This window comes from Apostichopus japonicus, chromosome 9, assembly GCF_037975245.1.
Source record: "Apostichopus japonicus isolate 1M-3 chromosome 9, ASM3797524v1, whole genome shotgun sequence".
Classification (NCBI taxonomy): domain Eukaryota; kingdom Metazoa; phylum Echinodermata; class Holothuroidea; order Aspidochirotida; family Stichopodidae; genus Apostichopus; species Apostichopus japonicus.
In genome coordinates this window covers 31895945-31915105 of record NC_092569.1, presented here as the reverse complement: position 1 = coordinate 31915105, position 19161 = coordinate 31895945, and the positions used below count along the sequence as shown (strand labels likewise).

The 19161-nt window shown below is 37.2% G+C and overlaps 1 protein-coding gene across 13 annotated transcripts in view; it reads right to left on the bottom strand.

Moving 5' to 3' along the window:
* LOC139974328 (focal adhesion kinase 1-like) overlaps positions 1-19161 on the bottom strand; it is a 101584-nt gene that overhangs the window by 66735 nt on the left and 15688 nt on the right. For 9 of the 13 annotated variants that reach the window (XM_071981361.1, XM_071981363.1, XM_071981371.1 and 6 more), the window contains exons 1-3: positions 6265-6292; positions 3785-3972; positions 1486-1661 (exon numbers count right to left, since the gene is read on the bottom strand). In XM_071981361.1, the coding sequence (XP_071837462.1) occupies positions 1486-1661; positions 3785-3972; positions 6265-6277 (377 nt within the window). In that variant the 5' untranslated portion in view covers positions 6278-6292. Of the gene's footprint in view, positions 1-1485; positions 1662-3784; positions 3973-6264; positions 6293-16977; positions 17134-19161 lie in introns of those variants that run through there. The other 4 variants (XM_071981365.1, XM_071981364.1, XM_071981373.1 and 1 more) reach the window with 2 other exon arrangements.

The following is a 19161-nucleotide window of genomic DNA, read 5'->3' as shown; positions in this document are numbered from 1 at the left end:
TTATCTTTACAGACACTTGAAATTTGTCAAGAACTTTCATTTCTCATCAAGGCTCAAGGGTCACTTCTCATCACAATGGATTTTTTAATTAATAACAGGAATCTCTACTAGTGTCGGTCTAAACTACATACATGTAAATTGCCTTCCTCAGATTTAGTGGAGGATGTTGGCTTTATAAGGGTTCTAATTCAGAAGGATTTCGTTCCTCTTCAAAAGACATAACTCATTGTTACTGAGTGACTTTACTAGAGTACTTGCAAAAACACCTGTCCACAAAGGTAAAATATTCAATGTGATAAAGACATTCACCCAAGAGCACTGTTTATAGGCATGGTACGGTACAGAGGGGTTATGTAAAAAAAAAACAAGTTTTACCATGAATCAAAGTTTAAAATCAGTTGCAAGAACCTGCCTAAGTTGATACCATGTAAAGTAACATCTTCCATACAACGAGCCTCAATCCATATCAAACTATTACTTCCATACATCATGCTAACTTGGAGGTCTTTTTATAAGTTCAGTCATGCCCTGCCGATACAGAACTGCCATTCCATGGTTAGATAGATTTCTCTTGTACTGCATGGCCTCACTTTTATGTTCAAAATCCCAAAAATGGCTAAAACTGTCAATCTCTGGTGGGTACATATTGGTGTTCTATTCACCAAACCTACACATCTCTCCTATACTAGTGTACATATTGGTGTCTATTCACCAAACCTACCCATCTCTCCTACAGTATACATATTAGTGTTCTATAGACCACACCTATCTCTCCTACGGTGTGTACATATCAATGTTCTATTCACCAAACCTGCTGCACATATCTGACCTACAGTACGGTGTGTACAGACTGGTCACTCTTTCTTATTTTGCGACATTAATCAGACGACCGATGAGTTAAGCCCTGACTGTCTTTGTTAAAAATTTGCCATGCCTTCAGACATCTCACCTACTGTACATTCTAGAGTCTAATACATTTACCTGTTTTGTTTTTTCATTCCATACTTGACCTGGTATATGTCCATCTTAGTCTATTCTCCTTTGAACTGTATCTAGAACCCTGCAGAATGCTTACAGGACTTCTACTCAATGAATGACCTCTTGTACAGACCTGTGTACGTAACATTCAACTTAATACACTAATTCACTTTACCTTTTATTTGATTATATATTCCTTTTTCAACTTTCATTTCTTGAGAACCTTTCAGAAACCTTACTTAGTTGATCAACTCAATGAATGACCTCTTAAACAGACCTATATTTAACATCAACTTAATATGCTAATTCTTACCTTTTATTTGATTATATTCCTTTTTCAACTTTCATCTCTTGAGAACCTTTCAGAAACCTTACTTCAACTCAATGAATGACCTCTTGAGCACACCTGTACTTAACATTCAACTTAACACACTAATTCTCACTATCTTTTATTTGATTATATTCCCTTCCAACTTTCATTTCTTGCAAACCTTTCAGAAACCTCACCTCCATTCTAGGGCAGGATAGACTGCCTCATATTTTCTCTTGATCTGGCCCACCGTCAGGTCCCTGTGCAACCAATGGCTCTCCTCAGACTGCATGTGCTGAAGTCTAATCGCAAAGCAGTTTTCGTACTCCCTATCTCCACGGGCCAACTTGGCAACGACAGCGTGAATAACGCTCTGTGAACAAAACAAACAAAAAATTGAAAGGACTTTTAGTCTTCACCTCAGGCAAGTCACTGTAAAACTCTGCAGACTGGTGGATTGAGGGTTATCAATGAATGTACAAACACTTTCAATTAACATATGAGCAGATGACCATTTCAATCGAATCCATTCTACAGTTGTTCGGAAATGACTGTTAATACTATCCATTCCATCACCTCTGCTTGTAGAACCGAAATAACAGTACTGGATGATAAGATCATATTTTCTCTGGTACATTTCATCAACTGGTGAGAATCGCTTTCATTTTTTCTGAGAAAATCAATTTGTGGAAGAGGAGAGGGAGGGGATTCTACTCCATCCCCTACCGCCCTCCATCCCTGTGTCTCCTGCAATGGTAAAATTTGCATATTATCGATGGGACACTTACATATGGTCTGTCTGAATATACGTCACAGCCTACAGAACCTGCCGGTATATACTAGAACTTTATCTATTTTAAGACGATCGTGAGATCTTGACTTTTTTAGAAATTTCCATTTCTAAGGTTTCCATTTGACCATCTTCATATTAATTTCCCTTCTTTTTCTTCCCCTCATTTAAGCTAGACTTTTGAGTTGACACAGTAACAGCAAGCTTCAACAATAACTTTTCACCTTGTAATACTTTTAAGTCTCTCTTTACATAAAGTACAGTAAGTGAGCCTTCTTAATAAAACAGCCCGATGAGAGCACCCAACATTGACACTGACTTTCAAAAGCTAACAGAGTTCTAAATCCACAGTGTTTCTATCACCAAAAAGGATTATAGTGCGCTCAGATGGTTAGACAGTAAATTTGCTGGAAGAAAGAAAATCACATTACTGAGAAATAATATAAATCCAAAATTTCACGCTCTGTGGGGAGTTGTTTGGGTGAGTCAGCTTATGGCATTAGTAATCGAATCAAGTTCAACATGCAAACAAGTTTGCTTCGTTGAAGGTTCATCTCCCTAGGGCCTTCCACTAATTTGTTCCGTCAACGAGGAATCGGTTATCACGAAGAAGAAGAAGAACAACCGGAAAAACACGCCAAACTGGTCAACTTCGTTTATTCTCCACATAAATTGTAGGTGAAATGAATATCGACGCTGAACCAATGTATGTGAATGCCGTAGCTGGAAATTTGAACACTGAATTATTAAAAGAGGTCAATATAACTATATATGAATATATACCAACCAAGTTGATCTGCACACACGGGACGTTACATCACATGTTGTTATCGCATATTTGTAATGATAATAATATTTGGTAATTATATAATGCTTTACACCAGCGATAGGTCTCAAAGCGCTTTACAGATGTTATATTACCCCTGGTCAATAGCCAATTGGCCACCATGCTCTCATACAGTGTAAAAGCTGCAGCTTTTAAACGGTACTTTATGCAAATTCATGACAATGATACACAAATGATGTCATGATGATATGCTAATTAACTTCACCCTATACTGAAGTCATATGATTCCTCTGATACTTGGCATTCTTGAGAGCAGCTTCTCTGCCTCTTTAGGCTTCTCTTTTGTCTTGGATTTTGCTGTCGTTACTGCAAGATCAATGTGCCCGTACACTGTAGTATCCTGCTACAGTACAGTATATGTACTCTACTACCGCATCTCATAGATCAGACCGATATTTTATAGATTCAACACTTTGACAAAGGAACCATATCATACTGAATTGCTATTGCAAAATGTCATGTGTACATCGAAGGACGTCAAAGGGCTCCCGAAAATCATCAAATGTGGTACATTTTTGTGTGAAGTTCGACCCCTTCCATATATACAGAAAAGACTGCACATAAAGACTATACACATGGTACATGAGTAGTATTGCACATTTTGAAATAATTACTTTAGGTTCTAAGGTATAGTTTTGTCCATGACCAACTTCTTTCAGATGCTCAGATAGGTGAAAAAGTATCTGGAAATTTTGGTAGGGGAGGTACAGTAAGACAGACCTCATTGAGAGAATGACAGTGATTCAAAGGTTATTAAAATATTCACAGTTAGGTATATGTACAAATACAGCGACAGTTATTGACACAGTTGTGAGGAGACAGGTAAGGGAAGAAGTAATATCATTCTCATCTTAAATACCTTAATGTCTGTGTTTTCAACACATTTGACTGAGTTGAACGATCCGTTGGGTTGGTAAAGCTTGAGAGTTATTTTATCCCCACCGCCTCTCGGAGTTATCGGGATGTCCATCTTGATAGGAGATTTCTCCATCTCTAACAAGCTGTCCATGGACAGATGAGACATTCTACTGGTTATCTTTGATAACTCTGGTGACAAACAAGACAAACACAATTACAAAATTAAAGACAGTTTACGATATAACTGTGGAAGAAATGTTCATATTGTTTTGGGAAACAGATTTATAAGCAAGCAAATTGAGACGCTAATATGTTGCCCCTTGTTGGATTTCTAGCAGACATGTACACTTTTCTGATGTACATGGCCAGCAGCGTAACAGGGCTGGCACAGCTGCCCGGGACATAGGTACCACAGGGGGGAGGGAGGGGGCGATGCACAACTCCCAAAATTATTATAGAAATTCAAACAAAATCCTGTTCCTAACAGAGAAAGCCAGAGGGTGCCACATCCTGTCCCACAGAGACCTGTGCCAAATATCAAAAATTTGCTCAACCAAGCTTATTCAAACCATGGTTGGGTTTGAGAGACTCTCCATTTGGAGGCCCATTGCCATTGATTCACCAGATCCCTGTTGCTCCTAGCTATACCACTGGAACCCACTCTAAATATGCAATACATTCCATTACTGGTACTTCTTGTATTAATATGCTCGTCCCTCCAATGCACATTCTCTCTCTCTCTCCCACTGCAATGGTACAGTACAATATCCTACACATTAATTTATAATCTACAATCAAATCTCTAAGCTACAGCAATGTATACCACATCCATCTAACACATAAAGTTACATACCAGTGTTTACATTTGTTCCACTCATTTTGCTAGCACTCCTAGAAAGATTACCATGGACAAAGCTAATACGCCCTCGTAAATCTTTCAATGATTCAAAGGTTAATGAAGAAGGCATCGAAATGAATCTATGCTCAACATTTTGTCGCTCGACATTTTGTCACCCACATACTCTTTTATACAAACCATCACAGGCCTAAAATTATGCATAGTGGTATAAAAGTCTCTGCAAATGTAGCTGATTTATTTCAAACTTTGCAAGTTTGTATTATTAGTAAATTTGAACTAGGGTTCACTTAAGCTTATCCAGGGTATTCGTTAACATCCTGTCACAGCCTCGTCTTTTAGTAATTATTTATTAATTAGTAGGCCTACTGCCAAAAACAACATTGTTACATTGAAAGGTACAGTATGGTGGTAACTGGAAAGGTATATAACCCAAAAACGAATACTGCCAAGGAAATTTGTACAAACTGTTTCTTAATTGGTCAAACAAAAGAGAGATGAGATATATTGAGCCATTAAGGATTTCCCTCTAGGATATGCAACCGGCCAGATACCTTCCTGTGGTACCATGGCAGGGCTACCAGCAACAGTTCCCTTATCATCTATAGGTGCAGGAAACCAACTTGCCCAGTTATTATAGACTATGTTAGTGAAAATTATACCACCACAGAATAGAGCTGGATCAGAATTCTGTTAGCTGTTTATTTTCATGTTATCAATACCTTCCTCTGATGCATGCTGTATGCTACCATCTGTTATCAAGAAATATATTTGTAAAGTTCTAAGGCAGTATATACAGCATTATACTGTATGTATAATGCTGCATGCCATGAGTTTATCAACTAAACTTCCACATTTATCAATGTACCCACAGCAATCTGCGAAAATGTACTGTATGGGGATTTGCTGTTCGGGCACTGGCAATTAACTACCATCTGTTTTACAGTATGTAAACACAAATATGGATACTGTGAGTAATAAAATTATTTGGTAGGTCTCAGTAGGTAAGTCTCCACCCATCACTCCCCCCCCCCCCTCTCCCACCCGCCCTCCTTCTTGACTCTTAGCAGTCAACAGTTGTTTACAATTTAAAGTTTGTTCAATCTTTCAGCAGGCAGTCTCACACTTATAGACTGAGACTGTACTTGACACTATATACAGTAGTTGTACTATATACTATAAGGCCTGTACGTGTAACAGCTCCAGAGCATTAATGGTTTCAGCACTTTGCTCATTTTGGTGGAAATTTAGTAATTATTCTTTCACAAATATATGAAAGCCTCTCTCAACGATGCTCATTAGATGAGGTGGTAAAACATAAAGAAGCTAGAAATAGTTTAAAGATCTAATAAACCTGTATGTCCATGCAGGCTTCTAACTTCCCTCGCAACCTCATGAATGTCAATGTACTAAACACTGTACATACAGCACCATAGGATATGTACACGGTTTGAATTTTCTAACATGTCAAATCGTTGTGTACAGTATGTTAAGTTTTTAACTTCCTGCATGATTTCAAAAATTTAATCCCAGATTTGACAAGAATATAACATTTTAATATTTAATATTTTGCTTTCATCAAATTTCGATGAAAGGTCTCTTTAAAGTGGATATTCAGAACTTACCACCAGACAACATGAACCGTTATTTCAAAATGTCATCCTCCCTATTGGACAATTTAACTCGAACCATTCCACATCGGACTGAACTTTCTGACATATATGGCTTTACAATGAAAATTATACTAAGTACTAAACAACAGAACAATGTTTCAGATGGCATATTAGAGTCTACACAATGAAGAGTACTCTGGCCTAATTGTCAAGTAGGATTGATTATTTCCGCATCGTTTGATAGTTTTCTCGCAGTTCAGGCTTAAAAGATCTATGACTTCCTGGTTGAAGGTAATTTACCCGAGTTTGAAAGATTCAACATAAACAAAAGCACTTATCGCATAAAGCATAATTTCCTATTCATATGCAAAGGTCTTAACAGGATCTATAAAGTTCATTTATGCGATCAAGAATAGCTTCATTTTCAAACAAGATCCAGTTCTTCCACCATACAATAAACTAATACGCAATTACCAAAGGAGCTCAGTCGAGCTAATTAATGTACCTAGTACTCAAATACCTACTGTAGTAAGTTACCTACTTAAATTGTACCTCATACTCTAATTACTATTATTTTTCTAGTAACCTGGTAAGTTACCTAGTAAATTGTAGTTCATACTATAATTACCATACAGTAGTATCCAAGTACCTACTGTATAGTAAGTTACCTAGTAATTGCGCCTGGTACTTATACAAAGTATTCTAGGTACTTCTGTAGTAAGTTACCTACTAGTACTTAAATTGTAACTAATACTCAACTCTGAAAGATTCACTACCTCCATGTCCTGAAGGATACGTCCATGGATAATTGATATGCATCTGATGTAAACATTTATCTTGTTGTTATTAAGTGTCATACATGTAAATGACCCACAAAACAAAATTCAAAGTTTACGGCATTTGCGTATGGTAAGTCCTTCATAATGTCAGATCATATTTTACTACCCATTTGGAACTCAAATTGTATAATTTTGCACCAAACCACTAACTGCATGCACAGACTTTATCAATATCTTAAAACTGATGCTGAACATTCATGAATACCATGTTCTTCTCCAGCATCATATTAGTTGAATATCACTCACACAAACATGAAAATACTGTTTAGAATGTCACTGACATATACTCTTGGAGAATATCGTCTTCTGATGAGCCATACGTATCGCCAATGCTGCCAAATCTTCCTCAAAAACAGTGCTCATCATGTCAGAACACATTCAGTACATTCAGTTCTGCTGTAATGGCCAAGCCGTTTCTTACATCCAGAATTTTGTCTACTTTTACATATCCACTGATCGTCATATAGAGGCTTACATTTATGAAAATCTACATAAGTTTACCCTGCCAGCACCGCATATGCCAGTGTCTGATGCTTTTAATATCTACGTGTATAGACTGCCTTCCAGTCATGCCTCTTAGAGCTATTTCAGCAGCGACAAATTTCCCTTTAATTATCGTAGCCTGGGTCTAATGGCAAACGACACAAAGGCTCTCAGATTCATCTCTCCCAGATTTATTTCCCATCTCTCCTCTCCGTGATTCAGCCCTTGGCACTTTGCGTCTCCCTCTGCCTCTCTCTCTTTCTCTCACTCTCTCAGCGCCACAAAACAAAAGAGAGAGCTGGAACCGTGCCCCGGGAGGATTGGTGACAATTTTCCGATGAACGAATTATAATCCGGAGCGGAAAGGAAATGTTGGAATAAATCAAAATGATGTAATATGACAACGAAGAGTAAATAAAATCTAGATATTAGGACGGTCAGGAATGTAAAGTCTAATTCATCATAGCCTGTCAAAGGGTTATGGATGGTGAGCAGAGAGTTCCAGATATCGGAATCAAACATGCGTCTAATAACCGAGTGCATGAAACTCATATTAATGACTTGGCAAGAAGGCTCACCAAGAGATATACGGAGGGATCTGTGCTAATTTATAGAAACTGCTGATTAAACAGATTCCATTTTCTCTATAGGGGTTAGGCAGCCAGCCGTCCAGCCGTTTTTTGCACGTCCGGTGACGAAAAATGACGGCCTAGTTTTGCTGTGCAAGGCTTGCAAAATCAATATGAAGCCTTGCAAAGTTTCCTCAAGTTTTCAGTACAGGGTATGCAAATGTACAGAGGTACAGTAATGATACAACCATGTCAATATTGGGCTTTTTTTATTATTTCCCACTTTCCAGTTTACAAATCAAATCTTGTATTGACTAACTAAACAGCTAGCATTCTTTTACCCTCTCATACCTCAAAAATGCAAAAATTCTAAAGGAGCATTGCCCCCTTAACCCCCAAATGGGGCCCATAAAGCGGGCCCCTTGACCCCCACCGTGAGGGGCGATTGCTTTGCGATCCCAATGATGCCTTAGGCATCATTTTGCCCCAAAAAGCTAGGACACCCAAGTGCTGTAAAATTTGGACACCCACATCTACTATTTCTGGTTCTGTACACTGTAGGTATATATAAGTAGCATCTCATATTATGGAGGGAGTTAATGATATATCATCTAAGTTGCAGTTTTCATTGGTTTAGTGAATATTATTCTACTTGTTAATTCACGTATGTACAGCTACCTCAGTTTACCACTTGTGCGTTTTTACTATGAGAAGACACTTCAGCAGATGGACGTCATGTAACTTAAGGCTACACAGTACCTCTCCAGCTTTTCCGTTTAAAAACAAATTACAAGATAAAAGGGGAAAAAAGTATACTTTGTAGGATGACTGATAATGAAAGCAGAGCTATTCATCTGTGTCATGTGTCTATTTCCCGGTTACAAGATGGCATTCTTTGATTTTAAAATTACTTTATTTCCCTGTTGTCGTCGAAGAAGAGGAACATTGTAGAACATGAAAGAGGTAAAAGAAAACTTGGATAAATTATATAAAGACCTCACTTTGCAATGTAAATAATGTGCAGAGTGAGTCCTTGTCAATGTGATTCTTGCTGCATGCACACTGCATGTATACTGACATGTGCCGTATACACGTATTACACTAAATTGACATTCCACTATATATAATGTATGCAGCCTACAGTAGCAACCAAAGGTATCATATAATAGATTTCACACTAATACCTGTATTAAAGTCTATGCAGATCGAGGGTTGTCTAAAACTCCCAAATTTATCATCAAAATACCTTACAAAATTTAACATTCACTAGATTGCTTACAATGCGGACATGTTAATCTGCATAATGGACACTTTGTCTTTCCAAAGTTGTCGAATTTGAAAGATTTTTAAATTTTACATAAATAATCTACTGTACATAGAGCAGAGCAATGTTGCAGACTTTATGTAAATACAGCATCAATCATCAGCCAATGGAAGGATTCTTTAATTACAGCCTCCGATTCCCATCTTTAGTTAATCATTGAACAAAGGTTTGCTGAGACAAGAGAGCCGACAGGGATGAGTCATTTGATCTCTCCCACTAAATCAACATCATGTTAATAGATTCTAAAGTATTACCCAGAAATTCCATCTAGTATGACTAATTTCCTAATTTATGCACAAAATTTAAAAATTGTATGCAGTTAGTCCTTCAAAACAGTGCTTCAACAGTTTATATTTCATCAAAAGCTTGAAAGTAGAAATAGTAGAAAACTATAAGATTAATAATACCACACTAGTACTGTATGTGAATGGCAATTCAAAAATGTACAGCATGCATGCCCAATATAGTGTATTTGTTGCATCCCATACTGAACAACATGTACAGGACTTATGTTTAATGTTAGAGGACAATATATTCTCTAGATACTGCATGTACAGTACGCTGGGTGGGAGGTTTCAACTTCTATGACACAAGAAAATTTTGCAACAATTAATTCAGCTATGACAATTTGAATTATAAACATTAATTGGAATAAACATTAATTATTTGAATAAACATTATGGGGAAACATAACTAGGAAGGGGATATGTTTGGATGGGGTTGGTGGGGGATGGATGTATGAGATTGTACAGTTCTGTCATAGGCTGTGTATGCTGGGCCAACTGTGATGTTAGTTCACATTTACATATATATTTCATCATTTCTTTGTAAGTACTTGCTACACATAAAGAGATTAAAATTAAACTGGACACTTAACTTTGATCTATACAATTGCATCTGAAAAAATCCTGGGAATACCTGTGATAAATTTTCACTGACTGTTCTTAATGCAATTAACCATGCAATGCTGACCCTGCTGCTACTGATTCGCAGGCTTATTCCCTGTGTGACATGTTTCCCAATCACTGCAGCAATACAAATATTATGTGATGTGCAGCTTATGACACGGAAGAGACCTTATTAACATAGTAAACTAACAGGCAGTTCATCACATGCAAGAGACCTAGTAAAATAACAGGCAGTTTATCACATGGAACAGACCTTATTAACATAGAAAACTAACAGGCTGTTTATCACATGGAAGAGACCTTATTAACATAGTAAGAGACCTTATTAACATAGTAAACTAACAGGCTGTTTATCACATGTATGGAAGAGACCTTATTAACATAGTAAGAGACCTTCTTAACATAGTAAACTAACAGGCACTGTCAACGTCAGTGCCGACATATCCTTCACCGATCCCAAGAACTGCACCGTCTTTTCTCATATCTAATGCTCTGTTTAACACTGCGATACATAAATCACAGTCTGCGATTCAACTCCTCTCAAGATTATACGTGCGATTTCAAGTGAAGAGGTAATACAGTACAGGAGTAATGGCAGTCTCTATACTGCAGTATCCCAGTAATGAAATTACAGCTGACAGAGAGAGTGATACTTTAGCTATAACGTGCCATACCAATGTAATATAGACATGCACAATTATGTGCATGTAATGGCTCCTGCCAAAGCCCTTAATTACTAACTGCAGTTTCTTGTTACATTTGTCTTAATGTAAGAGGAGCAGTCTTGGACAGAAAACTACAGCTGTGTGGATTCATCTTCCAGCGATACCCCTTTCATGTGTGTATGCTAACTTCTTCAAGCTAACACAGAGGTGTACACCATTGTGCACAGAGAAACATTGATGGGTTTCTGCGCATGGATCTATTGAATACAATGTGTCATATATCCTGACGTTTAGAATATAATATGTCCAGCACATGTAACAGGCCTGCAGGGGAATGTTCTTGCCAAGCAGATGGGTACAGGGAGAGGGTATGGTCCTGTAGGCATTAATGGGGTCTCTACATGTGTTTAACTATTATCTGTCACTGAACAATGGTTGAGCCTTTATCCGTGTTTGTCATAAATCCATAATGAAACACAAAGAGTACAGCACACATGTACAGCACTTTACCAATTCCAAAACCCTTGAGTAATTCTAAACCAAAGTACTTGAAATTCTATCTTCTCTGGTTTGCATAGATTAGCGCAATAAATGTCTCTTGGGTGTAATATTAGTAAGCAATGTACAGGCTCACTATACTGCCTTGGTAGTAATTTTCCAAACAATTGGTTGACTGCGGTGTATCTTGGTCTTCTCTCTTTGACATGGCAAACAATTAGTTGACAAAATTGATGAAATATTAAAAGATTGGTAGTCAAATAAACCTGGCAGCCCCGATCTTGGCTGGGCAGCCTTTAGGTGAAACAATGTCCCACAAGACTTACTATACCTACAGTATTATGCTATGTTGTACCAGTTGTAGCTTTTATATACTTTAGTTGTTGTATACATATATATCATGAAGTTAAGTAGACTAGATGTACTTTAGATAAAAAAAAAATACATGCATGCATGGTGATGGATACAGTCAATTTGACACTAAAAATATTTGTAATCTGTCTCATATATAAATATATATATTCACAATTTGCAAATATTGAGACCGAATTGCTCTCGATGATCTAACACATGTACAAAAACGGCATACAATGTGTACAGTATCTATGCAAAGGTGTGGTAGTTATACTTCTCCCACAGTTCTATCCTTTTCAAAATTTCAGTTCTAGAAAGAACAAATTTACCGTCTTTAAAACCACATATTTAGGTTGTACAGTACAGACCGATCATGAATTACCACACAGAGGAACGTTACTTGAACACATACAAATGTAAAGAGTAGTTCAGTATCGAAAGAGGTAATCTTAACACGTCATTGTAGTGGGCACATGAGTCTTAGCTCCCAACCACCAGCCCATAACCAACCAAGGAGTGAATCCAAGTTCTACAGGCTGTATGTTGAGTTGGATGGTGTTTCATATTTGTGCACAACGTCCATGGAACGCGCTGCAGCAGGGGCTTCCTCATTTATTCCCACTTTCTATTGTTTTATCGTTCCAAATTAAAACTCATCTTTTTCTAACTAACTTTAATGACTGTTCTTAAATTTCTTATTTGTCTTAATCTTGTTTATATTGGTTTCATTAATTATATTAAATATTTCTCTGATTTTGCTCAATGACTATTTCTTTATAACTTTTTATTAATCTGTACATACAGTATGTGAAATATTTGTATTTGTTAAGACTTTTGCTCTAGTCCATTTTTTAAGTACTTTGAGATATTTCTTTAATGTAATGCACTATAGTATAAATGTATTGTTGTTTTTATCATCTCCAGCTCATATGAAAGCATGAATTGACTGTTTCAATGATGATGTTAACTTTGACAGAAAGCATATTATAGGGAATCAAAAATCTCCTGCATAAATACATACCCACTGCAGTACGAGTAACACAGGGTTAACTTACAGTAGTAATCCAATCAGATCACACATACACATAGTGTAAATGCAACTCTGAACAATGTTGAAACTGAAAACCACACAATGATTGAAGGAATGTGATCTATCCGGGATAGATGAACAATCAGCTTTCTCATTTATAAGCACTGTGTAATTGCTATAGGCTATGATGTATCCAGTTAACCCACCCATGAAGATATGTATTCTACACTACATGTTATAGAGCTACTCAACGTAGATACACATACTATATGTAAGTACAGAAAGTACTGTAAAATGTATTACTTTTGGAGTTTAATCATTCTGATCAAATTGTCAGAATGCTATTTAATGCTACAATCTCATACCAATGACTATGGCCATGGGAATACCTACTTGATTAATACATTTCACCTACATTTCACCTTGATTAAGACATTTACCTACTTGATTAAGTTTCATTTCAAATAATTGCTTCAAAGTTGAAAATGTGTCTTCATTACTGCTATTAAACATGAGCTCACATTGCTGGCAAATTTGCTTTAAAGCACCAACTGGTCTACAAAAAGGTGGGGGAGGGGGGGGGGCATATGCCAAAAGTGGGTCGCAAACACTTGTTGATGGGTCCCAGGATTTTCCAGAGGTGTGAAAACTTCATCTACAGTTTTCAAAGCTTGTAGACGTCCATCATGGTAATCTGAGCACTGATTCTGAGGGGGTCAGATGGATTAGGGGTCAAAAGGTTCACTAATAGCTGCTTTAGAGTAATTACTGTACTAAGAGACATTTCAATTACATATAATGAAATGGGACATGAGAACCCTTTTTCTGGAAATTATTCTTTTCTAAATTAAGTACTCAGCTATAGCCTATATTATACTGAGTAGCATAATTTTCATGATTGCTGCCAAAGTGGTTATTGGTATAGAATGTAGAGTATACATGTGTAATCACATGCGATACATATTGCCCCTAGTTACAACCTGTTTGTTCTGTACGTACAGGTAATTATCTTTCCTCAAACACTGCCAGAGCTTAAAGCAAGAGGGTATACAGAACCTAGGAATAATCTATCCAGCACCTCATTGCAACATACTAGGCAAAATGGGCAACTTGCTACGTACACAAGTGCAAAGATGTACAGCAATAGCAAATAGATGTCATAAAGTCTAAGAGACAAACATCATTACCTTAATTTAACTGAGCTATGTGCACAAAATTTAAACATTAAATCATTAATTGCATGTGCGAGTTACAATTAGCCTCCATGGATGAAAGTACATTCTGGTGTAGTACAGTAGACCTGATTATCACTGTACATTATGCAGGGTCAATCTTTCACTGTAGTAAAAGTGGTCTATTACTGTGAAGCAATTTATTGGACAAATACGGGTCAATTGATATCGATTTCGGGGAGAATCACGGTCGAAACATGCATGTTTTGACTCATGAGTCTTAAATTGAAAAAGCCTAAAGGCATACTTCATGAGAAGAAAACAGAGAACGGTAGTATTTTAGCTGCCCAGAAGCGATTATACAACACTCAATGTTTGACACATACATGTACTGTACATACTGTACACACTAGAGTAACAGCAGTCAATTGTTCTAGGAACTCTTGGCTGACAAGATACTTCTCAGGATATTATGTGAGGATTTCTTTTTTATCCTGTTGCCATCAAACTTACTTAGCTTGTTCAGCTTGTTTGAAGGGAGGTAAAAGCTTACTTTAAATTTTTAACCAAAGTGTTACTCATCATACAACTGGAGCTATTTGAGAGTTTCATTGGCCTGATCATAATAGAAACATTAACCACATTTTACATCCGTGTGACTACACACATGTAATAATAGTGAAACAACATTCTATGGGTCTTCATTCCAGACAGCTAAGCAATTCCTACTTTGCTTTTACCGGATTCAGTATCGAGTTTTCTAAAGTCTGTCGAGCATGAATAATATGGCACACATTCTAAGTCATACTTCTACATACAATCCAAGTGGTAATATGCAGCCTATTAAAAGCCTGTACTCTTGGCATGATTCACAGAAATAGGTCAGACTGCATTCATGAAGCTGCATCTCTTTATTCCTCCTCCACCACCACAGGTAAGAGTGACGTCAACAAAGACAGAAGTTGAAAGTACTTTGAAGCCTACTGTACTAGGTTGGATGTGGGTTAGTAATTATAAGGGAGCTAGAGTAATGGGGGGGGGGGGGGGGCATGATACATCCAATAGGATGAAGCCTACTGTACTATCTTGGATGTGAATTAGTAGTTAGGGAGCTAGATTAAGGGGAAGATACATCCAATTGGGGAGAAAGGACAAAGAAAGTATTATTCTACACTTGGGGTATATATACAGCTTGTCATCTCTAACAACAGTATAGGGAAAGTTATGACAATTGAACATACAGTACAGTAAATATCAAGGAAACAATACAATGTTTAAATGTTTGTGTTGCAGTTTTGAAGGCTCTGGATTTGTCTCAGATTATAAAATACTATAGTTCCAGGTATAATACACTGCACATCATACCTTGTATACTTGTATAGCAATTGTACCTTACTTCATAACACTTTGCGATGCGATATGCTGGATAAATTATTCCCTTTACCATATGTACACACTGTAACTGTTCCAAGATAGTACTGCAGCCATGATCGGTTTAGTGATGATCATGCAGTAAAGATATACAAATATATAATAGAAGGAATTTTGTTCAATCAGATAAAAGTTGTTGGTAAATGAATACTTTTTGACATTTTTTACTAATGCTGTGGGGGGGGGGAAGGGCCCAGAGGGAGCAGAGGACTGAGAGGAGCCATGATGACCCTCTCCAATTTTGATTTTAACATTTATAGGCTAAAATTTCAAATCCATGCACAGTAGATGGATTTACCCCCTCCCAACCATCCCCACCCCCTTCCAACCATCCCCACCCCCTTCCATCCTCCCATTGAAGTCTCAGATGCACCATTCTCCCTATCAGAAATTATTTGGACTGCATTTGGAAAACTTGAGCAAGTCTAAAGTGACAGATCTAACTGAGTTGTGTACTATTTCAGTATTTAACATTACTCTTTTATCTTAAATATACTGTATTGTACTTTGTTTAATTGTCTTTAGCAGTGATAATAATGTTGTTGACAAAAGTGCTGTAGTTGTATATTTACCCAACACTGGTGATATTGATGTCAGTTTTAAGTACAGTATATTCCTTTAAATAATAACTCTCAACACAGATCTCATGATCCACATTACACCAGTCCAGGTATTGTTACTATGACATCACAAATGTCCCAAAAAATGGTAAACAAAATAAAAAAAGATATACCTTAACTTTTTTTGTTTGTTTTTTTTTGCTTTTTCTGGGAAGTCTCACGGATCTCCACAGATGACTGGATTTGAACCTTTGATTACTCCTGTTCCCATGTACATGTATGACCATACATCAATAGACTGCACATGATACACACTGTACATATATACTAGGCACATGCACGCATTGGAAACTTAACAGCGAAGCTCCATCGATTTTGGATTTCCATCGATACAGAAGGGCGATGCTATCATCCCTCTTGCCAAAGCTGTACCTTTCAACAAATTTGCTAGTTACGATGGAGTCGAGTTTAAATTAACACACTCGAATAATGGCCTCTAGCTGGGCTAATTATCTCATTGAAGAGCTTTTAAAATAACTGTCATATTTTAACCATTACTGTATGGTTAATACCAATCTCTCATAACCTTTCCCTGGTGTCTTCCTCTATAACGATAGATTACACACTGTTACTAGAATCTAGGTGTAGATGCCCTCGAGCTACAAGCAGATAATCATGACTCAAGAGATAAAATCAACAACCAATTTGATAGCGATGATGACAGAATCATTTTGCGAATCATTTTTTCATGGTACAATGAAATATAAAAAAATTCTGACTTTTTATGAAAGTGTTTAGCCCCTACTATATATTGCATACATGTAACATATTTTTTGTTTTTTTCCAGACTGATTCCAATAAATACAGGACGATTTTAAACTCTAATTCTTACCTTGATTTTACAGCTCCATCCCTAACTTCATCAAATCATTTTACCGCGGGCTACGTACAGTATTTCAGGTTGGTTAAACTTCTGTTTCGCTAAATTTAGTGCAATCTGATGATATCGTAGATAGACTGTTCTAAGAAAAAATTTAAGGTACAGTACCTGAAAGAACAAAATGAAAATCTCGATTATTTCATCAAAAACACATTAAAAAGAACACAAATTTACAGTAATAGTTGCCAACATTTGAAAGATGCAGACTCAGCTACGTTGGACTAAATGAATGAAATTTTTTGTATTATTAATTACAGGTAGGAACAAATTAACCACTTCATCCACAGATCTTAATTATAATGCGTGAATAAAAAAAATCAAAACTACAGTATGAAATGTTTCCCGAAAGGTGATGAGGGCAGTATTAAAGAACTCGGCATGCATAGACTCCGGGCGTGTCACCTGAATAATTCACTTTAGCTTCGGCCTTGGCTTTCAGTACAATGTTTCTGTATGTGGCCGTGTTGGACGAATCTAACCATAGTTGTAATTACTGACTTTGCCATCAGCATTGTAATCAATGATGAGTCTGCAATCCGTGCCCCCCCCCCCGACAATTTTGCAAGGACAATAAGAGTGACTCCATAATTTCTCTTTCGGGAAACGAAAAAGACATTGTGTGGCTTGTCTAGCTATCTATTAAGTAGTTAATGCAATCAGTTGCAATTGACCCCCAAGTATGCAAATTGCAGAGCTACTGTTTACATATCAGACATAATCAACAAATCATTTCCGGGAAGAAGAAATCATGTTGGGAGGGGGGGAGGTAGAGAAGTGATAGGGGGTATATGAAAAGAGAGGTGTTAGGAGGGGGGGGGGAGAAGTGATAGGGGGTATATGAAAGAAGAGGTGTTAGAAATACAGAGTTTAAAGTGACTGAGCTTAGCAAAACATTACAACTGGTCTGGGTTTCAAGCAGATCAAAATGAGTCCTTGAACTATATATGCAGACCTGTGAAGAGGTTTCTGTATGTAATCTGAATAAATATCCACTCATGGTCAAGGTGATGTTCAGGTATGTACACTTCATCAGTCATTTATCAATGACAATTAAAGGGGCTTTCTGTGTTAATACATGTTTGTTGGGGGTTTTGTTTTTTGTTCGGGGGGGGGGGGGGGGGATACAAGCACACTACATACCGTAGGTGGATAATACCCACCGCGTCTAAGAAAAATTCTGGAAATTTACGATCGATACCAAGAAATGCTGAGCACTGTGAAAGGAAATCGATATGGTTCTATTCAAATGATTGGATTGTTCAGTGGATGAATACACTTTACTGTACTAGCAAATGAAAGTAAAACACAGTACAGTATGTACATGTGTGTACAGGACACTGTATAAGATTGTTTTTGATGGGTTATATTACTGCGTGACACACCCACTCACTTGAGGATCATACCCACTATGCTCTTACATCAGGTTAAGTTATATAAAAGGTACTTAAGATTGTAAAAGAAAATATGATAGAAGTTTAGAAAGCTATGATAGCAATGTTCTGTGATTGCTGAACAGGTTCCTCAAGTACAGTAGTACATGTTGTATTAATGTACTCGATACCTGCATATAAAATCATCTCATTAAATGTAATTTGAATTAAAATGTTCAGTTGGGTTTTCTATTGAAATCAATGCACACCAACTCCCAGCCAGCCTGTAATTCTACTGTACATCTAGCTCAGCTCATCGGCACAACATTGACTGATAAAACCTCTGGCCTCTGAGAGGTGATCCCTGTTTTCAATTATTTACTAGATGTAAATTTGAATTAGACAGATCTACTCAGAGACACAGTGAAGGATGTTAAGCTTGAAGGGACAAGAACCAAGCCATTATCATCGTCATCATTGGCTTATCAATATACCGAAAACAAAAGTTGTAAATTTAATGGCTTCTCTTTTATTGACTTAAATAACAACTTGTAATGATCTACTGTACTAAGAAAACAACCCTCCTTTCTGGGGAGATCAGATCCTGTGCTTGAGATCGAAACAAAGAAGTGCAAGAGCTAGGTGGATCAGTGTGACCCCAGATCACCCCTCCCCCACCCCACCCCCTCCTCTCACCGCCTTTCCCAGTTGAGATACTGTACCAACTACTTATAAATCCAATTAAAATTGTGTCTTTCCTTATATC